At 50.3% G+C, this 27113-nt stretch overlaps 2 protein-coding genes across 12 annotated transcripts in view; both read left to right on the forward strand.

The window, feature by feature from the left end:
- The window catches only part of Ikzf4 (IKAROS family zinc finger 4), a 42313-nt gene extending 21684 nt beyond the window's left edge, over positions 1-20629 (forward strand). For 2 of the 11 annotated variants that reach the window (XM_040754666.1, XM_021232847.2), the window contains 8 exons: positions 6762-6855; positions 8203-8307; positions 9601-9861; positions 10756-10923; positions 14306-14455; positions 15225-15356; positions 16586-16636; positions 16886-20629. In XM_040754666.1, coding sequence (XP_040610600.1) covers positions 6762-6855; positions 8203-8307; positions 9601-9861; positions 10756-10923; positions 14306-14455; positions 15225-15356; positions 16586-16636; positions 16886-17649 — 1725 coding nt within the window. In that variant the 3' untranslated portion in view covers positions 17650-20629. The other 9 variants (XM_040754669.1, XM_040754667.1, XM_040754665.1 and 6 more) reach the window with 8 other exon arrangements.
- A 4238-nt stretch (positions 20630-24867) lies between these two features.
- Positions 24868-26786, forward strand: Rps26 (ribosomal protein S26). The gene is made up of 4 exons (XM_005079710.4): positions 24868-25019; positions 25256-25433; positions 26115-26245; positions 26693-26786. Exons 1-4 carry the CDS (start codon positions 25017-25019, stop codon positions 26726-26728), a joined length of 348 nt encoding a protein of 115 aa, XP_005079767.2. The 5' UTR covers positions 24868-25016; the 3' UTR covers positions 26729-26786.
- Positions 26787-27113: the final 327 nt, after the last annotated feature.

The raw sequence follows: 27113 nt of genomic DNA on the forward strand, positions 1-27113 counted from the left end.
GCCAGCTACATCGTAAGATCCTGTCTCTACCCCCACCACTGCAAAAAATAATGTAATAAATAAATTAAATTTAAAAAGAAATTTAAGTAAGTAAAGGAATGATTCAGTATTTTTTTAAAGATTTATTTATTTATTACATATACACCAGATTGAATTGTAGATGGTTGTGAGCCACCATGTGGTTGCTGGGAATTGAACTCAAGACCTCTGGAAGAGCAGTCAGTGCTCTTAACCTCTGAGCCATCTCTCCAGCCCCCCAATGATTCAGTATTTTTAAGGTGCTCCATGAGGCAAGTCAAGTTTGTGTATGGTCAGCACTTAGGAGACGGGGACAGGTGTTTTGAGGCCAGCCTGCTCTACATAGCAAGTTCCAAGATATCTCAGGCTAACTAGACAGACTCTGACTAAAAAAAAAAAATAGTAATTGATATGGTCTGAATTCAGCCAGGAGGCCAAAGGTTTACATCCTTTGTGGACAGGGACAGAGAACCCAATTCTCTTCTCCCCAGTCCCTTTCCACAAACACGGTATGTTACGGGCTGTTAATACCTGCCAAGTATCCTTACAGAGGGGGAAGAAATCATGACCTATTGCAAGAGTGGATTTCAGGACTATCAGCACCATCAGGTTTAACCAGTTAAAGAGAAAAGTTGGGAAGGTGGGCTGGGGTGCAGCCCCATTGGTAGGCTGCTTGCCTAGCATACGCCAGGCCCCAGGTTTGATCTGAGCACTGCATAAACCAACCACTCTGACGCATCTCTGTAATCCCAGCATGTGAAATAAGGAGCTCCAGCCAGCTCATTTTCTGAGTAGAGAAAGATTTGCTTGTCTTTTGAGACAGAAGTCTATTGTAGCCTGGGCTGCCCTTGTACTTGCCATGTAGCCAAGGCTGGACTCAAATTCCTGATGCTCCTACCTCCACTTTCCAAGTGCTGCGATTATCAGTGTGTCCATCCAGTTTGGCTCAGAAGTTAGACTTTTTAAGTTGTTTCTAAAATTTTTTAATTTATGTGTGGCATGTCTGTTTGCCATATATGTGGCTACCCAAAGAGGACAGAAACTAGAATTACAGAAGGTTGGGAGCCACCCAGTGGGTGCTGGGAACTGAACGTGGGTCCTGTGAAAGACTACTAAATGTTGTTAACTGACAAGCCATCTTTCCAGTACCCTAAAAAGTTAGTCTTTAAGAATATATATATATTTTAAACCATTAGACTCAAGGTCAAAGAAACAGATATGGTATCACACAGCTGTAATTCCAGTGCTTGGGAGGCTAAAGCAAGATCATGAGTCCTAATCCATCCTGAATTATATAGCAAGATCCTAACTCAAGTTAAAAATAAAATTGTGAGCCGGGCGTTGGTGGCGCACGCCTTCAATCCCAGCACTCGGGAGGCAGAGGCAGGCGGATCTCTGTGAGTTTGAGGCCAGCCTGGGCTACAGAGCGAGTTCTAGGACAGGTCCCAAAGCAATTCAGAGAAACCCTGTCTTGAAAAACCAAAATAAATAAATAAAATAAGCGGGGCATTGGTGGCGCACGCCTTTAATCCCAGCACTCGGGAGGCAGAGGCAGGCGGATCTCTGTGAGTTCCAGGCCAGCCTGGTCTACAGAGCTTGTTCCAGTACAGCCTCCAAAGCCACAGAGAAACCCTGCCTCAAAAAACCAAACAAATAAATAAATAAAATAGCTGAGCCTGGCAAGGTGGAGTAGAAGCAGATAAATCTCGAGAAGCCTGGTGTGTGGGGGCAGTTCCAAGTCAGCAAGGATATATTACATGACCTTATCTCAAAGCAGCAACAACAAAACTTGGTACTGACTAAGGTAGCCATAATCTCAGCATGAAGAAGACAGAAGCAGGAAGCTCATGAACTCAAGGCTAGTTTACACTGCCAGTTAAGAACGGGTGGTGGTGGCACACACCTTTAGTTCTAGCACCCGGGAGGCAAAGGCAGGCGGATCTCTGTAACTTTGAGGCCAGCCTGATCTACAGAGTGAATTCCAGTACAGCCAAAGAAAGGAAGTCCAAGTGCCATGGTGGAAATGAGCTATAAGGTATATGTATATTATTAATCTTTTTTTTTTTTTTTTTTTTGGTTTTTCGAGACAGGGTTTCTCTGTGGCTTTGGAGGCTGTCCTGGAACTCACTCTGTAGACCAGGCTGGCCTGGAACTCACAGAGATCCGCCTGCCTCTGCCTCCCGAGTGCTGGGATTAAAGGCGTGCGCCACCAACGCCCGGCCGTATATTATTAATCTTGTGTACTTTAAAGTGAACCATTGAAGGAATCATTAACAAGCACTGATGGAGACAGCAAAATCTGTCAGACACCTGAGAACCATGGGCCTCATCTGGGTAACACACAGATCCTGCCTCTGGAGGGATTGGATTAGGTACAGGCATGCAATACTAGCAATACTAGTCACAAGCTGGACAGGATAACACAGTTCAGGCGGGCTGATTCAATTGAACTCTTTCTGAGGGCTTTTCTGAGGGCGGAACCAGACAATTCTCCCACCTCCGGTTCAGCCAAGTCTGTTCACTATTGAGCAACAAGAACACAGAGGACCCAGTTAGCGATGAATGGTTACTGTCAGATGGATAAAATCCAGTTCCTTCCGGAAGGCAGGCAAATGAGAAGCCGTGAAGGAGGCTGGAGACATGTCCCACGGGCTCTCTCCAGTAGTGTCTCTGGGGAATGTTGGACACTAGCGAAAGTTTCTGAGGCGCGGTGAAGCCAAGCTTTACTTGTTTCAGGTGGGTTGGCAACGCCTAATGAGAAGCGACCTCTGCACAGATGGTTCCTGAGTAAGAAGAAAAGCCCAAACCACGCCTGTGTATTCTGAGAACTCTAGATGTTAGGCAGCCAAGGCAGGGCAGACACTAGGTCTAAGGGCGCCCCCTTCATGGCTAGACAGGGCCAAGATGGTGGAACCGAGGTATCTAAGACATGGTTACTGAACCCACCCTTCTCCTGGGCTGATTCAGAAACAGTTGGCCCCAGGATTTCTCTGTATAGCGCTGGCTGTCCTGGAGCTCACTCAGTAGGCCAGGCTGGTCTTGAACTCACGGAGATCCCCCTGCCTCTGCCTCCCAAGTGCTGGGATTAAAGGCGAGCGTCACCACTGCCCAGCTGTGTCTAGCCATTTACTGGCTCTTTCTTGGGTCATCTTAGCTTCCTGCCTGTAGGTGGAAGGCCTTCCTCACTGTCCACCCTGATAAAGGCAGGCCGTGTCTTCTGTTCCTCGAAGGGATCTTACCACCTCCCAGAACCTGCTGAGAGCCCCTCCCCTTCCTGTCTAAAGGTACAGATAATTCCCATGGAGAGAAGGGGAGGGAAGCAAGATTTAAGGCACAGATTCCCACCCTACCCCCACGTACACCCAAAACAGAAACTGAGTTGCTCAAAGCAGGCAAGCAGCTGCCGAGCAAAACTCATCCTGAGTGTCTTGGTGCTGTGGACAGCTAAGAGGACCCAGGGAGAGAAGGATGGGTGCAAGGATTGGCAGCCCAAAGTTTCACGGCCCCTCCCACCCCCAAATTCTTGGAATCAGAAAGTCCAGTCTTCCAAAGTAGGTCAGCTCAGTAGAGAGCGGTTTCTGTGGAAGGGAAGGGAGCAGGGGCCTTATCCTGATAGAGACAGATTCATCCAGACTCCAGCAGCTGGGGCCCCAGGAGCGCAGGCAGGAGGGGAGACAGGGAGACCGAACTAGCGATCTGAAAGAGCTCAGGGTCACAGATCTCCGCTAGTCAGCCTAGACTGAGATGCTGTGATCCCTCTTACTTCGGGGATTGTCCGGGAGGGAGGAGGGGTAGCGGACAGGAGACTGAGTTTGCTGGAGGGGGGAGGGGCTTTCTGCCACTTCTAGAGCCTGGAGGCTGCCCCTGTGTCCTGGGCCCCATGACCTCTGGGGCCTTGGCTTTCCTAGCTGGCAGAGGATTGGGCCTTCCCTGGGACACCCCCTTCCCCTCCCTCCTCCCCACAAGCCTCTCTCTCTCTCTCTCTCTCTCTCTCTCTCTCTCTCTCTCTCTCTCTCACACACACACACACACGCACACGCACACGCACACGCTCACGCTCACGCTCTCACACACTTGCCTCCCTCTTAAGCATTTGTTGTGCAGTTCCTCTTTGTCTGCTGGGCAGGAGGGCAAACGCATCTGCCTCCCCTCCCTGTGTGCCTCCGCTCTCCACTGTCTTGGAAAAGGGATGCTGTTGTAGTCTGGCATCCCCCCCACCACGCACACACTTGTACATTTTCTCCTGCCCCCTCCCCAAGCACATCCACGCCTCTCTCTCTCCAGTACACACACACACACACACACACACACACACACACACACACACACACACACGCTCACGCCAGGCTCTCAGCACAGACACCCTGAGCTGAGCGGTTCTGCCGGCTGCAGCCGTGGGCCCCTGCTCACCGTGCGGCTGCCACTGCCTGCGAAATGACGGCGGTTCCCCTCACTTCCAGGAATCCACGCTTCCTGGAAGGTGAGTGGCTGGGCTCACCCCTGCCTGCCACCGAGACGCAGACATGCACACACCACCCGCACTCCCTCGCCGTTTCCAAGGCGGCGGCCGCGTTCGCACCCCAGGGTCTCACCGGCAAGGGAAGGATAATGTAAGTTCAGGCAGAAGGCGGCTAGCGGAGGGGGGGAAGGGGGGGTGATGGGGCTAGGGAGCCAATTCAGTAACAACTCCCAAGCCAGGAGAGGGAAAGGAGGGGGCTGTGTGTGTAGCGGGGGAGGGGGCGTTCCTCCTTACACTTGGGGAGGATGGGAAAGGGTGTTTGGTGTTGCTAAGCGAAGGTGGTGACTTGGACAGTGGGAGCCTGTGGTGACATCTTGATTAGGCCTTGGGGACAGAGGTAGAGCAGCCAGGGATGGAATGCGAAGCAGGCCTGGGTGGGAATGGATAGTAGAAAAGCCCTGAGGTGAGGAAGAGGAGCTTTGACAGCTTCATCCTGGAACAGAGGTGTGAGGGGCCTCAGCCTCCTGCCCACAATAGAGCCGGGATGCTGTCTTTCTTGGCTTACGCACTCACTGGTCCCTGATAGCAGGCTAGCATCCTGTCACCTGGAGCCCATGGTCAAGAAGAGAAAGCAAGAGGATGAGGTCCCTTGCAGAGAAGTGCAGAGGCTTGCCGAGCTCCAGGCTCTTCCCCAGAGGCAGCCACTCAAGGGATGCCGGAGAGGGCTGGTCTCCTTCAGTGTGTGAGATGCATCTAGTGGTGTTCCGCTCCCCTAGCCCTTCCCTCCGGCTTCTCTGCCCTTTCTCCTCCTCTCAGTTGCTCTGATGTGAACCTTACGATTTGGCTTTGCTCCCTGGGGGTTTCAGCCAATCCATGATGGCTTTGACCAAGAAAATGTCTCTGATACCTGAGAGCAGCCTTCCTTCTTGGCTCTGACAGTCTGAGATTTCTTGGAAGTCCCAGGCATTTGAAATTCCCTCACTGGGATTTTCTGGGGCTGAGAGGGGAAACCGGATGAGTTTCCCAAATCTGACTTTTGTCCCTGTCACCCTCAAGCTAGAAATCTAAATCCCTGGAGCCCCACAAGACCTTCTGCCCTTTGACACAGGCTCCTTCTTAAATTTTAGAGCCGTGAAAGTAGACTTGAGTCTGTTTCCCCTCTTGTCTTTATCCTAGGGATGACAACAGCATCAAGGAGCCTATGTGATTGCTGTTGCTTTTCCAGGCTCCCGATCTCTCTCCTGTTTCCAGCCCTTGATTGGGAGAACCACAAAGAATGCGTTTCCCTCAACATCCCTCAGTATCCCTTTTAGAATACTGTCCCCCAGCTAGCTAGTCCCCTAGTCTCAGAGGCAACCCCAGCTCCAGGAGGCTGGGACCAACCAAGTATGGATTTCCATGAAGGTCACCCATCATTTTAGGATCAAGGCTTTAGCAGGTCCCTCGTTACTAATATTGAGCGATTGGGGCAAGTCAGTGCTAACCTTTGAAAGAGTAAGGAGCTGGGTGTGAGCCAGGTGTGACTCACGCCTGTAATCCCAGTGCTTGGGAGGCTGAGGCAGGAGGATGGTGAGTTTACTTAGCCTTTGTCAGCCCCTCTAAGCTTCTAACCTCAGTAAACTCAGTCAAAAGGGCACTTGTTAAAACTGGGCCTGAATCTACAAGTCTTAATGGTTCCGGGCTGCTCACTGCATGGTTTGTGTACGGTGCTGACTTCAGGGAACTTGGGGGTTTTTTTGTTTTTGTTTTTGTTTTTCAAGACAGGGTTTCTCTGTATTGTCTTGGAGGCTGTCCTGGAACTCACTCTGTAGACCAGGCTGGCCTTGAACTCACAGAGATCCGCCTGCCTCTGCCTCTCGAGTGCTGGGATTAAAGGCGTGGGCCACCAATGCCAGGCGACTTCAGGGAACTTTTTTTTTGTTTTTTTTTTTTCCGAGACAGGGTTTCTCTGTAGCTTTGGAGGCTGTCCTGGAACTCACTTTGTAGACCAGGCTGGCCTCGAACTCACAGAGATCCGCCTGCCTCTGCCTCCCGAGTGCTGGGATTAAAGGCATGCGCCACCACCGCCTGGCTTCAGGGAACTTTTTAAGAGAACTGTTAACTCCTAAGGGGGCTCAGCTTGGGGAAATTGGATTCGAGCCATAAGGCTTTTCCCACAGCTGGTGATCAGGGTTCCTCGGGCTTCCACGGGATAGAATGGGGAGTGGGACATCCTTTAGGAAAGGATGTGAACGGGAAATGGTCCCAAAGTCCTGAGTGGTTGTTTTCTTCCCACTGACCAAAGCTGGAGAGGGATCCCTCAGGAGGGTGTGCTCCGGATTTCTTGCCTCAGGCCCAGGACTCCAACCATTTTATAATGGAATCTTTATTTTGTGAAAGTAAGTATGTGCATAGCTGGGAAACTGGGTAAAGTATTAACCTAGGTGAACTTTAGGGATGAATTTTAGGGTCTCTCTCTCTCTCCCCCCTCTCTCTCCCCCTCTCTCCCTCTCTTTCTCTTTCTCTCTCCCTCTCTCTCCTCTCCCTCTCTCTCTCTCTCTCTCTCTCTCTCTCTCTCTCCCTCCTTCCCGTGTTTAGCCTTCTGTGCATATCCCCATGCATGTTCATGTTAGCAGATAATATGCTTTGATGTTTACTCTAGTAGGTATGTTCTCTTCATGTGTATCTACATATGTGATCTGCATTTGTGTGTTTATTTACATGTGCTTTTATTTCACTCATATGTTTGTGCAGAAAATTGTGGGGAGGGGGGACTTTCTTGAAGACGCTCATGTTTCTAAGGTATGTCATCAGATTTTTTTTTTAATTTCAGAAAGCATTTTTACAAAGTATTTGGTCAGCAGGTTGAAGTGAATGCATTCAGGATAGCTGATATTTAGCCCTCAAGAAAACATCAAACAGTAAATATGGGATCAGCTAGAAAGTTTGGCTGAATTTAGAGAGCCTAAGGAGCCCAACTCACCCCCACTGGCCAAGAGGTGGCCAAGGGCTCAGCATGGCCTCCTGTGGCCCTCTGCTAGCTCAGCCACCACCGTTTAGACAAGTGACATAAACTTCTGTGTCTCCGAATCCAAAACATTAAAGTAATATCGCAGCACCTATTTCGTAAGAGGGTTGCAAAGCTTAAAGGGGAAAGTGCATCCCAAGCACACAGACTAATGCCTGGCACAAGTGTGCACTCGCTAAATATTAGCCGCTGTCAGTATTGTTAACGGATGTCATCGTCAGGTTCTGGACAGCTCTAGATGCCCTCCCTGCAGACTCCAAAGTCGCTACTGGGAGCTCCAGAGAGAGAGAGAGAGAGAGAGAGAGAGAGAGAGAGAGAGAGAGAGAGAGAGAGAGAGAGAGAGAGAGAGAGAGAAAAGAAAGAATGTCCCCTGGTGCCACCTTTGAGCAGGTTCCTGTTCTCTATTCTACCCTGGCCCGCCCAGCCCTGGCCCTGCTTCCTGCAGAGCTAGGCAGTGGGTGACGCTCCTTCCCCTCAGGCATAAAGGCATAAAGGTAGGGTAGGCCAGACTGCTAAATTCACAGAAGTTAAGGTCAGCATTGAGCTCCAGGCCACAGGGGCATAAGGTAGGGGGGTACTTACATTCAGCCTACCTTATACATGTATAGGATCAGTGCTTGTGAATTTTAACTTAAGTTTTAAAAAAAGATGAAGATTAGGTAGTGGACCGTAGAGGCTCCAGTCCAAGCTTTACCTGCAATCTGTTCTCTCCTCCAAGGTAGCGGGGACTCATCTCTGGAGAAGGAGTTCCTTGGGGCCCCAGTGGGGCCCTCAGTGAGCACCCCAAATAGCCAGCACTCTTCACCCAGCCGCTCACTCAGTGGTAAGTGTGATCGTCCTACCCATTTCCGACACCAGGCAGCCCCATTTTTGTCTGACCCTCAGTTTGCCTTCTCCTGGCCACTGTTTCCCCATCACCGCCAGCTCAGAGATGCTCAGGGCCTCGAGGCAGCGGGAAGGAGCCCATCAACCAGTTGCTTACCTTGCTTCTGAAAAAGAGTAAATAGCTCATGCCAGACTGGGGTAAAATTAAAAGGTGTGTGGGTGACATTAAGATAAAGGTTTCAGCAGAACACAGTGGCACACACCTTTAATCCCAGCACTCAGGAGGCAGAAGCAGGCTGATCTCAGTGAGTTCAAGGCCAGCCTGGTCTACAAAGAGAGTCCCAGGACAGCCAGGGCTACACAGAGAAATCCCATGTTTGGGGGGTGGGGGAGGGATAAAGTTTCCAAAGAAAAATTCTGGAATTGGAGACAGAAGTGGTGATTGGGTAGGGAGAGGCAGAAAAGGAACAGTGACAAGACTTCCTCACCTCCCTCCCATCCTACTTCTCCTGCCAGGCAGGGTCCCCCTGAATGCCCCTCCCCAGCTGGCCCTAGATCTGTGACATTCTCTAAATGGTTGAAATAGCCAGGAATGTAGGTCAGAGCCAGTGCCAAAGCTCCTCCCCTGTGTCCCCTCAGGTTCCTCGGAAGAGCATAGGGGGTTCAGGCTCATAGGGGAGAATGAGTCACCCCTGTCTTCCAGTTCTACTGTCTTTAGCCTGCTGTCCCCTTCAGTCTCCCCACGACTGTTTTCCCGCCACTGTTTCTTACTGGCTTCCTGCCCCAGGCAGGCCCAGACATCTATCTTTCTTTTTCTGTTTTCTTTTTTTAGACAGGGTCTTGCTCTGTAGCCCTGACTGACTTGGAACTCACTCTGTAGACCAGGCTGACCTTAAAACTCACAGAGATCCACCTGGCTCTGCCTCCTGAGTGCTGGGATTAAAGGTGTGTGCCACCATCACCCAACCAAATATCTTTCTTAATGACGAGAGAGTGCAGGCAAAGAGCCATCTAAAGTCATCTCCTTGCCCGCTGACAGAAGACATCCTGTGAATTCCATTTTTTTTTTCTTTTAAACTCTATTTGCCTGGTGGGTGGTGGGTGGAAAGACAGTTTTCAGTTCAGATGAGTTCTGGAAGACATCCAAGATAGTAAATAGGCTATTTCCCCTCCTGACACTCTGCCTCCGGGTTCGCAGTCACCCTGTTGGGCTATAAAGGTGTCACTCTGCCCCGGGAGTGGTTGTCCCCTTGCCTGCCTCTGTTCTAAACATCAGCCCCCTGACCCCCAGCCAACTCCATCAAGGTGGAGATGTACAGCGATGAGGAGTCGAGCCGACTGCTGGGGCCAGACGAGCGGCTCCTGGACAAGGACGACAGTGTGATTGTGGAGGACTCGTTGTCAGAGCCCTTGGGCTACTGCGATGGAAGCGGACCAGAGCCTCACTCCCCTGGCGGCATCCGGCTACCCAACGGCAAGCTCAAGTGTGACGTCTGTGGCATGGTCTGCATCGGACCCAACGTGCTCATGGTTCACAAGCGGAGCCACACTGGTGAGTAGGCCGAGGGCTCTAATGGAGGCTCTGACGGGAGAGCTCCGGGCGAGGCTGGGGTGCCAGGCGGAGGGGTGCTAGGACATTGGCGGGGGAAGGGGAGGCTGGAGAGACCCGAGGTGGGCGCTCAGGAAGGGAAGGGTCAACTTCGAGGCCCTTTTCTTCAGCTGCTGTGACAAAGAAAAGCTACTTACCACTCCTTTCTCAGGGTGTCGGGGAGAGAGTGGGTGTTGGGGCCCCAGAAGGATTTTTGAAGCTACGGTATAGATAGTGGCGGGGGAGAGGGGGGTGCATGTGTAAGGCCTTGTGGTGGATCTCAACACCTAAAGTGTCTGCAGAAGTTGGAGGGAGCTGCCTATAGTCAGTCCAAGAGGGACGGAATTCCAGGGCTTTCTCGTCTCATAATTTAAAAGGGGATGTAGCGGGGAAGCCTCTGCTTACCCTCCTCAGACTTTGAGCTCTCTGGACAGACTGGGCTCCAAGCTGAAGCGTCTAACTAATTACTCTTTTTTTGGGGGGGGGTTTCGAGACAGGGTTTCTCTGTGGCTTTGGAGCCTGTCCTGGAACTCGCTCTGTAGACCAGGCTGGTCTCGAACTCACAGAGATCCGCCTGCCTCTGCCTCCCGAGTGCTGGGATTAAAGGCATGCGCCACCAATGCTACACGGAGCTATTTTGGGTAATAGTCTTTTGGCAGGTCTTCTAGGCACTGTGCTGGTATCAGGCACACCTCTAGTCCACACCTTTCCAGGGTAAGAGGGCCCCCAGGTGACTTCTATAAAGTAGGCCTGGTATGTGTGGCACTCACTACTCCCCCAGAAAGTTCTCAGAGAACTTTCCCCTCGCCTTCAACACACCTCACACCAGTCTTCCCGGAACCTGCTCTTCCACCGTAGGGGAAAGGCCTTTCCACTGCAATCAGTGCGGAGCCTCCTTCACGCAGAAGGGGAACCTGCTGCGCCACATCAAGCTGCACTCCGGGGAGAAGCCCTTCAAATGCCCCTTCTGCAACTACGCCTGCCGCCGTCGGGACGCCCTGACTGGTCACCTCCGCACACACTCAGGTCAGTGACTATGCAGGAGCAGAGAGAAGGCACCCAGCACGCTCAGAAAAGAGCTTCAAGATGTCTGAGCACTGGAGAGGGACAGCGTCTGTCACTGAGGAGTGGGAGCACTCAAGGGGAGCACTCATGGGGAGCACTACCGGAGCATGAACAGAGCAGATAGGGCCCTGCCTTGCTGACCTATGAGGAACTTGTGGGGCTCTCCCCTGGGGTATTTTACTGCCACACTCTGTGACGTGCAGTAAATGGCTAACATTCCGGGCTTGCCCTAATGTTTGTTTTCCTTTTCTTTTTTAAAGATTTATTTTATTTTTATGTGCATTGGTGTCAGGTTCCCTGGAACTGGAGCTACAGACAGCTGTAAGCAGCCATATGGGTGCTGGGAATCGAACCCGGGTCCTCTAGAAAAGCAGTCAGTGCTCTTAACTCCTGAGCCATCTCTCCAGCCCCCTAACCTTTGTTTTCTAAACATTTTAATGATGCCAACCCCATATGTGTCTCATCACCTCTAACTCTGAGCCCAGTGGGAGGCTTCTTTCCACTCTCGTTTGCACGAGGAACTACACTTGTCACCATCTTCTTTCAAGATACCAGAGGCCTTGGACAATCACTGCATGTCCACCCTCTACTGCCTATAAAAAATCTGCGGACCTCCCAAACTGGCAGAAAGGGAGCTTGGACCTCCAAATAGGAAAAGACTGTCCCATTTCCGTTCTGCATCCCAAGGAGTAGTGATTTTCTCATAGACAAAGCAAATCCTGAGAGTACCCAGGAGCCAGTGCCGGCGAGGCAGAGGCAGGAAGGTCAGGTATTCAAACAGCTTGGGCTCTGTGAGACCCTGTCTCACAATAACAAAATAAACGATTAGTGTCGGTTGAAAGGTGTGTTTTTTTTTTTTTTTTTTTTTTTGGTTTTTACGAGACAGGGTTTTCTCTGTATTGTTTCGGAGGCTATCGGTCCAGCCCGGCCTCGAACTCACAGAGATCCACCTGCCTCTGCCTCCCAAGTGCTGGGATTAAAGGCGTGCGCCACCATCGCCTGGCTGAAAGGTGTTTTTACTAAGTTTTGAACCCTTGACTGGATTGAGCTGGCAAGGAGAGGAGAGCTGAGGGTTGAGAAGAGGAATTAATTAATTGTCCAGCCCTAGAATCTTTCCTGGGCTTTTCTCTTTTTATAAACCCTCCTGGGTAGGACTTGAAGGGACAGAGGCAGTGGCAACCTCTGCTTCTTCTATCCTGCCTTGTTCCAGATTCTCCTCTGTGTGTGTGTGTGTGTGTGTGTGTGTGTGTGTGTGTGTGTAACTGACACTTTGTAATCTACAGAGAAATGTTGTGTCTCCTTATGTGATCATAAGCTGGGGAAGGAGAAAAACAAAATTCCAGATGAAAATGCCCCACCCCAGGCATCCACTTATTGGGACAGGGTCTCATGTATCACAAGCTGACTTCAAGCTCCCTGTGTAGCCAAGGATGACCTTCACTTTCTGACCTCTGGAGTCCCGGGATTGCAGGGGTGCACCACCACTCCTGCTTACGAGCTGCTGGAGATGGGACCTAAGGCTGCCCACACGCTACGCAAGCACACTACCAACAGAGCTACAGCCCCGGCCCTAAAGCCCCTACCCCTGTTTGTTTAACAAGGACAATGATATTATGGGGAAGGAAATAAATGTTCTAGACTGTAGCCTGGCCGGTTCCTATCAAAATCACATGGCCAAAACATGTTCTTTTTTCTCAGAGTCTCACTCAGGCTCTGGCTAGCCTAGAACTTGCCGTGTATGTAGCTCATGCTGGCATGACACCACAGAGACCCAATTGCATCTGCCTCCTAAGCACTGGGGTTAAAGATAGGCACTACCATGCCCTGCTGTCCCCCAAACTCTTTTTTTTTTAAAGATTTATTTATTATGAATACAACATCCTACCTCCATGTCTGTCTGCAGGCCAGAAGAAGACACCAGATCTCATTATAGATTGTGGTTGCTGGAATTAAACTCAGGCCCTCTGGAAGAGCAGTCAGTGCTCTTAACCTTCGAGCCATCTCTCCAGCCCTGCAGTCCCCCAAATTCTTGACAAGATCAACTGACTAGATTTCTAATGTTGTTGCATAGGAGATTAAGGGGGAAATCAGACATACGTGTAGGTCCCAGCTCTGTGAGATGCTTCCTGTTACAAATCACATTGTAAACACTTAGTTTACAGATGAAGAGCAACACAGCGAAGGCTGATTTGGTCGTAGTCGAGCATAGATGTATGTGGGGTGAATGATATTCACCAGTTTCCTAGCAATGCCTTCTCCCGAATCCCTGCTCAATAATAGCAGTAAACACAAATATACTTTGTTCCTCTACTGGTTTTTTCCTCTCTCACACAAAAAAAAGCCACCTCCCAAGAATTGTGTTTAAACAAAGCTACCAGTCTCAATTTTCCATTGTTTTCTTTCAAAGCTTTAAAACACATTCTTGTTTGTTTGTTTTTTGTTTTTTGAGACAGGGTTTCTCTATGGCTTTGGAGGCTGTCCTGGAACTAGCTCATGTAGAACAGGCTGGTCTCAAAACTCACAGAGATCCGCCTGCCTCTGCCTCCCAAGTGCTGGGATTAAAGGCGTGTGTCACCACCGCCCGGCCAAACATGTCCTTTTTTAAGACAAAAAATAGAAAGCACAGTTGTTCTCTTTCTTTTACCCTTCCACCATCTTCTCTGTTCTTCTGCTCTTTGCCTCTTTTTCTCGTCAGTGTTGGGCTCTCTGGGGGCTCTCTTGGTGTCTCAGTACAATGACGGGGGGGGCGGTGAACACGACACACCAGTGAAGCTAGACAACCGAGGATAAAGAAAGCAAGTAAGGGCCGAGGACTGGTGCCCCTGCCCTGCCGCATGGGCGGATCCAACGGCTCTCGTTTCTGTTGCCTCAGCCCACCAGTTTCCCTCCAGCCAAAGCAGAGTACTCGCAAGCAAAAAAGTCCCCTCGTAGGCACCCACCCGCAACTCGGAAAGGTTAAACCACAGTCTGAACCCCAGACTCTGAGGTCCTGGGGTGGGGCCTGCCGTGCCTACCAGGGACGATCCCCTACTAAGTCCCCAGGTCATCACTTCCTTTCAGAAGCAGCCAGAGCATCTAGACTCCCGCTACCAGTGTGACCCTGCGTGCCGCGGGCCCCCTCCCCTTAGCTGTCCGGTGACACTCATCCTCAAATGTGGTTCACCTGCTCTTTGTTGTAGGTGGAGTTGGGGGAGGGATGGCAAGCCCCCCACCCTCACCCAACCCCCCAAAAAGTTAGCAGGTTTCTCTCATCTGCGTGCCAGTATGCCGTTGCTCCTGGTGGTGCTTCGGAGCCAGGGACAGGGAGCAGTCACGCTCACGGTGCCTCTGCTCTCTCCTCCAGTCTCTTCTCCCACAGTGGGCAAACCCTACAAGTGCAACTACTGCGGCCGGAGCTACAAACAGCAGAGCACCTTGGAGGAGCACAAGGAGCGTTGCCACAACTACCTACAAGGCCTCAGCACTGAAGCCCAAGCTTTGGCTGGCCAACCAGGTGGGGCTGTGGGCAGAACCAGAGGGGAGCTGAGGGCGGGGCCAGGGACTCAGGCAACAGTGATTCCAGCACCTCAGCAAACACAGATCGCACTCAGTAAACCTCCCAAGCACACACTCCTCACCACCCCGTGGGTCTTTAAGGGAGATCCAGACATAGAAGAAATCTGGCCTCTGGAGGCAGAGGCAGGCGGATCTCTGTGAGTTCGAGACCAGCCTGGTCTACAGAGCGAGTTCCAGGACAGGCTCCAAAGCTAGAGAAACCCTGTCTCAAAAACAAAACAAAAAACTGTAAAAAGAAGCTTTTTCTTTTGATAGGGGCCTTCCCGCCACCCTGGTTCTAGAACCACAAACAGAAAAAGAGATGTGTATCTTCAATCTAAGTGGAGAGAAAGCACAAAGAATAGAAGGTCAAGGGGTAGATGTATATAATCGTCCTCAAATGGTCTGGAGCGTTCCTTGAATGAGCTTTAGGTAGGGTAAAGAGCCCATAATGGCACATACCTGTAAGCCCAGCACTTAGAACACAGAGGCAAGTGGATCTCTGTGAGTTCAAATCAGCCTGGTCTACAGAGTGAGTCCAAAGCCAGTCAGGGCTGCATAGTGAGATCCTGTCTCAAGAAAAAGGAAGGAAGGAAGGAAGGAAGGAAGCCACCCAGTTTCCTAGGTATGACCTTCCTTGACTACTGACTGGCTGACTTTCTCCAGGCAAAGGCTTCGGGGCCAATGCCACTCATATTCAGCTGCTGTCACCTGGCCCTCCCCTCCAGGTGACGAAATGCGTGACCTGGAGATGGTACCAGACTCGATGCTGCACTCATCATCTGAGCGGCCAACTTTCATCGATCGCTTGGCCAACAGCCTCACCAAACGCAAGCGTTCCACCCCACAGAAGTTTGTAGGTAAGAGTCCTTTAAGCCCCAATCAATCACAGCTTTGATTGCCATTAGACCAGAGACCTTGAGTCTGGTGATTTGATTTAGCACAGGATGGGGGCCAGGCTAGTGGTCTCTGTGGTGCTCAGAATGTCCCCTCAGACAGGAGTGGATGGGGAGGGAGGACACACTTCAAGAGACTTGGGGGCCATAGCTCAGTCTGTGGGGTGCTTGCCTTGCAATATGAGAACTAGAGTCTTTATTCCCAGAACCTACATAAGAAGACCAGGCATGGTGGCATGTGCTTATAATCCTAGCCCTGGGGAGGCAGAGGCAGAAGAATGCTTGGGGTCACTGGTCAGGCTGGCCAGCCTAATTGGTGATCTCCAGGCCAATGACAGATCCTGTTCCAAAGGAGGTGCATGGCATCCCTGAGTATGACACCCAAGGTTGTCCTCTGACCTCTACATATATGTACACATACATACGCATGCACTGAACAGAGATGAATAGGCACACATGCACACATACAAAACACACATAAAAGAGAGAGCAGAGAGCAGTCGTGTTGAAGACCCATGCAGGCTCAAGGTTTCCCGTCTTGTAAGAATAGCAAGGATTGCTCTGTGCGGGTCAAGAGAGAGGAAGTTAACATGACCCTGACCAGCAAATGGCATTATCTCTCTGAGCATCTGAAATTTCATAGAGAATGATGACCGTGAAACTTCATAGATGTATGGTAATATATTATTTATGATTTATTAAGGCTTGCCTGAGGGTTCAGAAAGCAAAGCCAGCCATGAGCCATAGAGGTCAGGCAGTGGTGATACACTCTGTTAATCCCCGCAGCATAATAGCTATCCATAGAACCAGGCAGTGGTGGCACACACCTTTAATCCCAGGACTCAAGAGACAGGCAGATGGGTCTCTGTTAGTTTAAGGCCACACTGAGCTACATGAAATTGATCCAGCCCTAAAGAGAAACAACTCACACATTTGGGGATCACACGCCTTTACTCCCAGGATTTGAGAAGTATAAAAGGAAGAGGTAGCAGTCTGGGATTGCAGTCTGAGTCTTGGTGGAGACAGGATTGCAATCTGAGGCTTGGGGAGATTTATTCTCCAGCCACGCTAAGGAGAGGACAGCCCTTTCAGTCTGAGGTAGAGGTACGAGCTAGTGGCCAGCTGCTTTGCTTATCTGACCCTCAGCTTGAACCCCAATATCTGTCTCTGGGTTTTTATTTTTCGTGTTACAGAGACGCCTTGCCCTAAGACTACAGCCTGCCTTGGACCTGACCCTCTGGGAAGTAAATGAGGTTTATTAAATGATGTTTCTTGGGACTATGGATATATATATATATATGCATATATATCTCAGTGGTAGAATGTGTGCTTCCCATCTGTGAAGGCCTGGGTTGGGTCCCCAAAACTAATGAATAGTGACGATAACAATGCCGTTATTATGAGGCCCCTGGGTTAGAAAACAAGCAAGTACTCTGGGCATAACTGCTGGCTTCTTTAAAGCCAGTCCCGATGAGATCTGACTCTCCCCACAGGTGAAAAGCAGATGCGCTTCAGCCTCTCGGACCTCCCCTATGATGTGAACCCCGGCGGTGGCTACGAAAAGGATGTGGAGTTGGTGTCGCACCACGGCCTGGAGCCCGGTTTTGGAGGGTCTCTAGCCTTCGTGGGCACAGAGCATCTGCGTCCCCTCCGCCTCCCACCCACCAACTGCATCTCGGAACTCACACCTGTCATCAGCTCTGTGTACACCCAGATGCAGCCCCTCCCCAGCCGGCTGGAGCTTCCGGGGTCCCGAGAAGCAGGTGAGGGACCCGAGGACCTGGGAGATGGTGGTCCCCTTCTCTATCGGGCCCGAGGCTCTCTGACGGACCCCGGGGCATCCCCCAGCAATGGGTGCCAGGACTCCACGGATACAGAGAGCAACCACGAAGACCGGATCGGCGGGGTGGTATCCCTCCCTCAGGGTCCCCCAGCTCAACCTCCTCCCCCCATCGTGGTGGGCCGGCACAGTCCCGCCTATGCCAAAGAGGACCCCAAACCGCAGGAGGGGTTACTGCGGGGCACCCCAGGCCCCTCCAAGGAAGTGCTTCGGGTGGTGGGTGAGGGCGGCGAGCCCGTGAAGGCCTTTAAGTGCGAACACTGCCGCATCCTGTTCCTGGACCACGTCATGTTCACCATCCACATGGGCTGCCACGGCTTCAGAGACCCCTTCGAGTGTAACATCTGCGGTTATCACAGCCAGGACCGGTATGAGTTCTCTTCCCACATTGTCCGGGGGGAGCATAAGGTGGGCTAGCGGCCTCTCTCGCCTCGCCTGCCCCCAGCCCGCCACTCCACTGCCCCACCTACAGGTGTCTAGCCCAAATCCCACTACGCCCCAAGGAGTTTTGTATTGTAGCCCATTCACTGGCCGCCTCACTTCACGCTCCGACCCCTCCTCGCCGGCTCCCACCCTGACTGGTGTAAGCATTGACTAGACGAGTCTTTTGCTTACATGTCTCCTCCTAAACTCCTTCCCAGCTTTTTACTAGTGACTTTCCCTTGGCCTTTTTACATTTTCTGCAATCTCTGGCTATTCCTTCACTCCCCATGGCTCCCTTCTCTAAGCCTAGATTTTTTTTCTACTTCCTCCTGGACCCCGCATCCTCCAGCAGCCCAGGGGTTGGAAGCTCCTCTCTGTAGTACGAGACATTGAGCTTCTTGCTTTAGTCCTCACCTTTATTTATCTGGTTCTTCACTTTTGATGCCGATACCTCCCAATGGCCCCAACCTGAGCTCCGTGGCATTATCTGTCTCCTCTCTGGGACCCTTCAACCTGGTACTCCACACCTCTCGTGCCCTCTCACTTTAGGCAGCTTGCGCTACTACTCTGAAATGGATGAGGAATTTCCTCGTTGGAAGTAGGAGGGGTCTGCAGAAACTGTCCCCTGTGGGCTGAGGTTCCCTCCTGACCTCACCTGGGAATGCAAGCCCCCCTAAAGCGACCGTTCAGGATCTCCCTCCAGGATGTGACATCACTCAGCTCTTCCCCCTCCCTGGCTCACCCCTCAACTCCACTCTGGTCGCAACCTGCCACTCCCCTCAGTGGTGGCTTCTCTCTTCTTGGAATGCCCCCATTTTATATTCTCAGGGGCTAAAAGCTAGGCCTACAACCTAGTCTGACACACCCAGAGCTTAGGTGCCTAGCTGAGAACCAGGGCACGGGAAAGGGGGTGGGTAGAAATCTCTCCTCCACCTTTCAAGCTTTTTTCACTCCAGTGACCTTCCTAGGCCCTCAGGGACTCCTTCTGTCCCCACTCTGTGAGAAACTGGCGGGCTGCTGCCCAATGACCATGGGCCTCCAGAGTCACGCTGCCTTCTTCCTCTCCCTCCCAGCAGGGTCCACGATCTCATTCCCAGGCTCCTGGGCCCTGCAGTTACCAGTGGCAAGGAGAAAGGGATGTCTCTTTTCTCTCTGCTAATTTTTCAGTATAACCAAAAATTGTCCCAGGATGAATGACATGTATGTGCCCGTCGACCATTCCACCCTTGTCCCGGCAAGAATGGGATGGACACAGCTAACTGGGAGTCACCCTTCACTGCCCTTCCATGCTCGGCCCGGGACACAGGGCAGGAGGGGCATTCTTCTCTGGTGGTTGCAGAGACCCTGGCTATTTGGATAATCGAGGATTCGTAAGACCATGCAGGAGAAGGCAAAGTCCCACTGCACAAGGAGGTCTCTCTCTAGAGAGTTCCCTGCCAGGGCCACAGCCATCCCCCTCTCTGCTCCTTTGAGATTCAAACCAAAGGCTGTTTTTCTATGTTTAAAGAAAGTAAGAAAAAAGTAGAAACCAAACACAGCACCTCATTAGTCACAAGTCTTGGTCTTCTCTCTCCCTTTCCTCCCCTCCGTCTTTCTTCCCGTGTCCTCTCTCTGTTGCCTCTCTCTTGCCTGTCTCTCTCTTTCTCACTTCCTGTTAGGGATATCGAGAGGCATGAAAGGGTGGGCTAGACCAGATCCTGGGGCTGGGGCTGGTAAGCCTTCTGGAGAGTCTACTTTCCCCTCTCATGAGAAGGGCAGGGTGAAAACACTCTTCTGCATTGCATGGCTTCCAGACTGGCAGGGAGGAGCTCCGTGGGGTGGTTCTTACTCCTTGACGCTCTAGCAATAAGCAGGTGCTGCCAAAGGTGGAGAATGGAATGGGGTACGAGCTCCCAAGGGAGCCAACCCAAGAGAAGGGAAGGGTCTTGGAGACAGAACCTTGGCACTAACTCCTAGGGATGGCAGCAGAGCTGAGGTTGGTGTCTGCACTCCTCCTGAGCTGTTCTGGCTACCCAGCGAGCCTCTTCGCGTGAGACCGGCTCCCACCACCTCTGTGTCCGCCATGTATCTGGGGATACCTCAGAAGGGCCAGTCCCTCTGAGGCATCGGAGCCTTTGAGTGCCCCATGCGTCCCTCCCTTTAGTCAGCCTTAGCACCTGTAACCCCAGAAACCTGAAGGACTATGCTCCGAGGCTATCCTACGTGCCCACAAGAGCAGAGATGGAAGGACAAGACCGGGTGCTAGGGAGGAGAGGGGCACTGTCTCTCTCCAGACCATCACTGCACTTTAACCAGGGTCTTAGGTGCAAAATCCTACTTTTCAGAGACCTCCAGCTCTGGAACCTCAAGCATCCTCACACTCTCTCCCAGCCCCTTTTGCATAAAAAAAAAGTAAAGAAAAAGAAAAAAAGTCAATGATTGCAAAACACCCAAAACCCACACAGAGAAAAGAGGTGTTTTCTTTTTTACTACTATTCAAAAACAACACCACAAGAAAAGTAGGGGGAAGGGAGAGATTTTTAAATAGACACTTTTCCAGACCTTTGTGTACGTGTGTGTCGGTGTCCAAGCTGCAGGTGGAATTTTGTAATACTTCTGGCAGCTTCTTTCCTTGTGTAAATAATATATATATATTTTTAATCAGAAATTATGAAGATCAAAAATAGAATAAACACAGAAGCAAGTGCAATATCACCTCCTCCCCGGGGTCCCTCAGTTTGGTGACCTTTTGACCTTTGCCCCTTCACCTCTGCTTTGGTCCTCTGGCTCCTTACCTCCCCTCCCCTCCCTCTTTTTAATGAGTTTTTCTCCTTCCTCAAAGGGAGTTAAACCAGCTTTTGAGACTTCCTGCAAAGCATTTTGTATATGTAACATACTGTAAGTAAATATTTGTGTAATGGAGAAATACTACTGTAAGTTTTGTACTGTACTGGCTGAAGGTCTGTTATAAATAAACATGAGTAATTTAACAGTTTGTTCTGGGAGACTCCCTTTGCCTTGTTTTCCTTCTGGGAGGGAGGCAGACTTTATCCCACTATTTCTCTGTTCGAGACGTAGACAGGTCTAAGGCAGAGGGGTACCAGACAAGACAGCTGCCACTGCTGGTCTAGCAGAGCAGAAGTTTTTTTTCTTCGAGACAGGGTTTCTCTGTGCAGCCCTGGCTATCCTGGAACTCACTCTGTAGACCAGGCTGACCTTGAACTCACAGAGATCCACCTGTCTCTGCTTCCCCAGTGCTGGGATTAAAGGTGTGCGTCACTACTGCCTGGCCAGAAGATTATGTTTGAGACAGAGTCTGTGTAGCCTCGCTGGTCTGGAACTCAGAGCTCCTCCCATCTCTGCTTCCCAAATTCTGGGATTAAAGGTGTGGGGGACCATGACTGGCCTGTATTATTATTTTTTATTATAGTTTGATTATGACATTTCTCCTCTTTCTGTCCTTCAAATCCTCTCGTATACATGTCCCAAGTTTCGTTTTTGTTTTTTGTTTTTTGTTTTTTGTTTTTTGTTTTGATTTTTGAAGCAGGGTTTCTCCGAGGCTTTTGGAGGCTGTCCTGGAACTAGCTCTTGTAGACCAGGCTGGCCTCGAACTCACAGAGATCCACCTGCCTCTGCCTCCCAAGTGCTGGGATTCCAAGTTTCTTTCAAATCCAGGGTCTCCGTTTTTATCATTTTTGCATATATATATTCCTAGATACAGCCTGGTCAGTCTGTATAAAGCTACTGTATGTATGCTTCAGTGCTGACCATTTGGCACTGAACAACCAATTGTTGGGCTCCTCCCTGGGGAGGACCACTTCTCTTGCTCCCAGCGTTCCTCAGTTGCCTGTAGTTCTTCGTGGGGTCCAGGCTTTTCTCCATCCAGTTTGGTGCATTCTTTGGTGTCATCCTTGTTTGGCTGGCATACTGGTAAGATTTTACAAGTGTAGCATCTCATATTACTAGGAGACAGTCACACAGCAAACCCCCTGATCCTCTGGCTCTGGCAATCTTTCTGCCTCCCCTTCTGCAGGGTTCTTCAAGCCTTAGCTACACAAGTGTTTTATAGATGTATCCGCTGGGCCTGGGCTCCACAGCTCTGCATTTTGATGGGCTATGGTTTTCTGCAGGGGGGGTCTTCATCTGTTGCAAAGAGAAGTTTCTTTGATGAGGGGTGAAGACTACACTCATATGTTTATGGATTGTTAGGAATCATGCTGGTATGGTAAATTACAAGTCATAGATTCTCCTCAGATTGCCATGACTTCACTAGCACTGAGTAGTTACCTGGGTTTGCTGAGCAGTTCTCAAGACCAATGAGAGAGTTGTTAGTTACCGTCAAGGTATATGTACCACTACTGCACCCTTAGGGTTGTGGTACCAGGCTGCTCATTGATGCTGGTTCATGGGCGTCATAGCTTGGCAGGGGTGTTGGCTGACTCCCTCCTTTGGAAGCGTGCATACTGCCTTCTGGTACCATGAAATTTAGTCCTTTGGGAGGAAGCATTCAGGTCAGTTTCAACTCAGGAGTCTCTGGGCCTTGTTTCTGAAGTATGTAGTGTCTTCAGCAGTAACAGGGGTAACCAAGGGCAATGGGAATAGGCTGTATGTTTGGGGAGTCTCTTGGACAGCCTTGTCTAACAATTCAAAAGAGGGGGTTCTCTCTCTCTTTTTTTTTTTTGTTTTGTTTTTTTTTTTTTAGAGACAGGGTTTCTCTGTATTGTTTTGGAGCCTGTCCTGGAATTCGCTCGGTAGACCAGGCTTGGTCTCGAACTCTCAGAGATCCACCTGCCTCTGCCTCCCGAGTGCTGGGATTAAAGGCATGCACCACCACCACCCGGCTCCCCCTCCAGCTCTTATCATCTGCTGCTCTACTGATCTTTGCCATTCCTACTGGCTAAGACAAAATTTCAAAGTTGTTTTGATGTGCATTTCCCTAATTCATAGGAATGATGACCCCCTCCCCCAAAGACAAGGTTTCTCTGTGTAGTAGCCCTAGTAGTTGTCCTGGAACTAGTTTGTTTTTTTGTTTTTTTGTTTTTTTTTTTGGTTTTTCGAGACAGGGTTTCTCTGTGGCTTTGGAGCCTGTCCTGGAACTCACTTGGTAGTCCAGGCTGGTCTCAAACTCACAGAGATCCACCTGCCTCTGCCTCCTGAGTGCTGGGATTAAAGGCGTGCGCCACCAACGCCCGGCTGGAACTAGTTTTTATAGATCAGGCTAACCTTGAACTCACAGAGATACACATGCCTCTGCCTCCCAAGTGCTGGGACTGAAGGCATGTGCCACCACTGCCAGGCTTGAACTTTTTTTTAATGGATATTTCTCAAGGGCTGGAGAGATGGCTCAGTGATTAAGAGCACTGACTGCTGTTCCAGAGGACCTAGGTTCAATTCCCAGCAGCTACATGGCAACTTACAACTGTCTGTAACTCCAAGATCTGGCACCCTCACTCAGACATACATGCAGACAAAACACCAATAAAATAAGAAAATACCACACTGCTGCTCCAGATGAGCTGAGTGTCTTGTGAGCTTCCCATCTCAGTCTTCCTGACTCATCCTCACCGTCCTAGAATTACAGAAGTGTGCCACGGTTCTTTACACGCCTTGTGGGGATTGAAATCCAGTCCTTAGGCTTGTAGGACTAACCCTTTTACCCTCTGAGCTACACAATTACTCTGGGTTGTCTGTAATTCCAACACTTGGGAGGTAGACTCAAGAAGATAAGAAATTCACGGTCTATGCCGGGCGTTGGTGGCGCACGCCTTTAATCCCAGCACTTGGGAGGCAAAGGCAGGCGGATCTCTGTGAGTTTGAGGCCAGCCCGGTCTACAGAACAAGTTCCAGGACAGCCTCCAAGACAATACAGAGAAACCCTGTCTCGAAAAACCAAAAAGAAAAAAAAAAAAAAAGAAATTCATGGTCTAGCCCAGCGGTGGTGGCGCATGCCTTTAACCCCAACACTCGGGAGGCAGAGGCAGGTGGATATCTGTGAGTTTGAGACCAGCCTGGTCTATGGATCGAGTTCCTGGACAGCTAGAGCTGTTACACAGAGAAACCTGTCTCGAACCCCCCCCCAAAAAAAGATAGAAAATAAGAAAGAATTTCAAGGTCACACTTGGCTACAAAATGAGTTCCAGGCCAGCATACATTAAATGACTATGTTTCAAAATAAAGTGAGAATAATTGTATCTATCCTGTAGACTTGCTCAGTTATACCAAATTGGTACAAAGTACTGACTACATGTCTCCTGTGCTAGGAATAAAAAGGGGGGCTCAAGCCGGGTGTGGCGTCCTGAATCTTTGATCTCAGCACTCTCAGGGTTTTAGTCCCAGCACTTTAATCCTAGATAGAGGCAGAGGCAGGCCAGCCTGATAGAGTTCAAGGCCAGCCTGATTTACAGAGTGAGTTCCAGGACAGCCAGGGTTAGCTACACAGAAGAAACCCTGTCTCAAGCCAGGCGTTGGTGGTGCACGCCTGAGGCAGAGGCAGGCGGATCACTGTGAGTTCGAGACCAGCCTAGTCTACCGAGCGAGTTCCAGGACAGCCTCCAAAACAATACAGAGAAACCCTGTCTCGAAAAACCAAAAAAAAAAAAAAAAAAAAAAAAGAAACCCTGTCTCGAAAAATAGATAAGGTGGTTCAAAACAAAAGAAATAGTCCCGAAACATTTGTCTCATCTGAAGTTTTTATTAGTTTCGTTTTTTTCGAGACAGGGTCTCGCTGTGTAGCTCTGACTGTCCCGGGACTGGCTCAGTAGACCAGGCTGGGGTTAAAGGCATGCGCCACCACCGCCAGGCTGAAGCCTTTATTTGGAAGGATGGGTTTACAAAATGGTTTATTTCTTCCCAGGTCTTCTATTTCTTACTTCTACACCTAGAACACACATGTCAAAGAAATGCAGTCATGAGATCTTAACGGTGGTGCAGCGCCGCCTTTAGTCTGTCTGCTCCAGGCCAGAGCCCTCTGCGACTCGAACTACAACTTCCACAATGCATCTCTTCCGGCCTGCGTAGCGGGGAGTGTGCGCCTGCGGACCGAATTCTAGGTAGCTTCCGCTCTGGAGGCAACGTAAACCGGATGTTAATAGTACCTAGAATTACTTCCTGGTTCGTTAACGTATAACATTTTAGCCTTCCGCCAGCGAGTTAAATAGTCCCGTTGGTACTTTGCTCCATAGATAATTTGTAGGGACTTATTCTAACCCTACATCTCCGCGGAAACGCTCAACAATTGGGTAAATTTGAGCACGGCAGTGGCGAAGAGTAATTAGAATTACACATCTCTAGTTCCCCCCACACCCGGCGTGTGCGTAGGGATCTCGCACTATATAAGAGCGGCCGGCGAGCAGCCGGATCCTCTTTCGGGTCTGGGCTCCAAGATGGTGAGTGTGGCCGCGTGCGGGTCGCGCGAGCCTGGGCGGTGGGTGGAAAGCGGGGTCTCGGATAGCAGGGACCTGAGAGCCGGAGCCTCGCAGGAGGCAGTGAGAAGGCGCGCTTCTGAGCCCGGGTTTGAGATCCGCATGGCTCGCCTTGCCGGGGCCGCGAGGGGTGGCCGGCCGGAAAGGGCTGAAGCCGAGGAAGTCGCCCCTGCTTTAATGGATGCTTTACTCCCGTCCAGACCAAAAAAAGACGAAACAACGGGCGCGCCAAAAAGGGCCGCGGCCACGTGCAGCCCATTCGCTGCACGAACTGCGCCCGGTGCGTGCCCAAGGACAAGGCGATTAAGAAGTTCGTCATTCGGAACATAGTGGAGGCCGCTGCTGTCAGGGACATATCCGAAGCGAGCGTCTTCGACGGTGAGCACAGGGCGGAGGGAAGAGGGTGGGCGTGCGTGGCTCCCTTTGGTGTTTTCGGCGCTGGGCAGACGCTGCCTTTAATCGCGTGGTAAACAGGCTTAACGTAGAGGTGTGAGCGTGGGTTTCTTGCTTACGTGGAGGTTTGGACTTGGGTTTTTGTTAGTTCTTTTGGGTGGAGACGGAGCCTCATGCAGTGCTAGGCAAATCCATCCCGGTGACTCCGCGTGTAGGAGATGGGGATCCGAACATAGATCACTCAACTACTTTAAAAAGGTCAAAGACCGGCATGTAAATAGGACCGTGCAGGTAGTTTGTGATTTTCTTTATTCCATTTTTTGGATGTGCTCCCTCTGTATACTAGGCTGGTTATGAAGTGCGAATGGTAGGCATTGGACTCGTCCCCGCCCTGGCTTGAGCTATTATTCTCAACTGTGTGGTCCACTCTAGCTTCCAGTATCCCTTAGGCCTTTGAATGGAACGTCTTTCCCAAGAGATGGAATTTTATCCTCGGTATCTCAGTATATGTAGGCTGTGGTCTTGATTCCTTGATGGTGAGGTGGGTTTGGTTTGCAGGTGGTATTCAGTAAAACAGACTTAAGAGTTGGTTCAAGTGATGTGACTAATAGAAGAGGGAATGACAAAAGTGAGGGTCTGTATCTAAACTGCTTCTCTGTCTGCCAGCTTATGTGCTTCCCAAGCTCTATGTCAAGCTGCACTACTGTGTGAGCTGTGCCATTCACAGCAAAGTAGTCAGGAATCGATCTCGTGAAGCCCGGAAGGACCGGACACCCCCACCACGGTTTAGGCCCGCTGTAAGTAAACCTGCTCATTTTCCCTTGAGGTGTGGGTTTGTGACCGTAAACTCTACTTAGATTTGAGTCTGGTGTGACATTTGTAACCAACCTACATTTAGTGTTTGCTTTTTCAGAGTTGGTAGGCTGTTGACGCTGGAATAGTATGATGTCTTGCCCAAATTTATTTATGGCCCCAAACCATTGATATTGGTGATAGGGGCGGGGCATTCAAGGTCTATTCTTTGGAGTTTTGTTTGTTTTTTATGATGCCAGGGACCAAATCCAGGTCCTTGGTTGTTGAACTACATTTGGGTTTTTATGTATTATGTGTATATTCCCTAAGTCTCCCCGTGGCTTAGGTAACCTAGGAGTCTTCTGCTTCTGGGGTACAGGAATTAAAGGGGTCTACCTCACCAGGCTTAGATAATGTGCCTTGTTGTAATTAGTTCCTTTTATGTCTTTCAGGGTGCTGCACCACGACCTCCACCAAAGCCCATGTAAAGAGATGGCTTCATGAAGACAAACACCTTGGAAAAATAAAACAGTGCTTTATGTAGCATTTGAGTGTGTCTGTGTCAGGTGTGAATTGTGGGTTTCCTTTTTCTGTGTGTGCTTCTGGAGACCACGAGGCAGAACAAACTTTATACATTTATTGAGTCAGTCTCTAGTCTAGCCAGCTGGATAGAAAATCTAAGCCAAGAGAATTCTAGGTTAGTTTACCCCTGTTAATGACATGTGTGACCATGTCATTTATAGATTTGTGGATTTGAAATGAGGTCTGCTATCCTTGGTAGGTTTGGTGCTAGGATTACAGTTGTGAGTCCCTGCACTTGAATGTCTTTACCTCTTCAGAAACCTGTTCTTACTGATAGGGGTAGCTCTTAAC

Source organism: Mesocricetus auratus, unplaced genomic scaffold (assembly GCF_017639785.1).
Source record: "Mesocricetus auratus isolate SY011 unplaced genomic scaffold, BCM_Maur_2.0 Super-Scaffold_100011, whole genome shotgun sequence".
In the NCBI taxonomy this organism is placed as follows: Eukaryota; Metazoa; Chordata; class Mammalia; order Rodentia; family Cricetidae; genus Mesocricetus; species Mesocricetus auratus.

Coding starts and splice junctions, on each gene's coding strand:
- Rps26 (XM_005079710.4), top strand. Junction 25,434..26,114: donor CGAAGCGAGCGTCTTCGACG/GTGAGCACAGGG, acceptor TCTGTCTGCCAG/CTTATGTGCTTCCCAAGCTC. Junction 26,246..26,692: donor CACCACGGTTTAGGCCCGCT/GTAAGTAAACCT, acceptor TATGTCTTTCAG/GGTGCTGCACCACGACCTCC.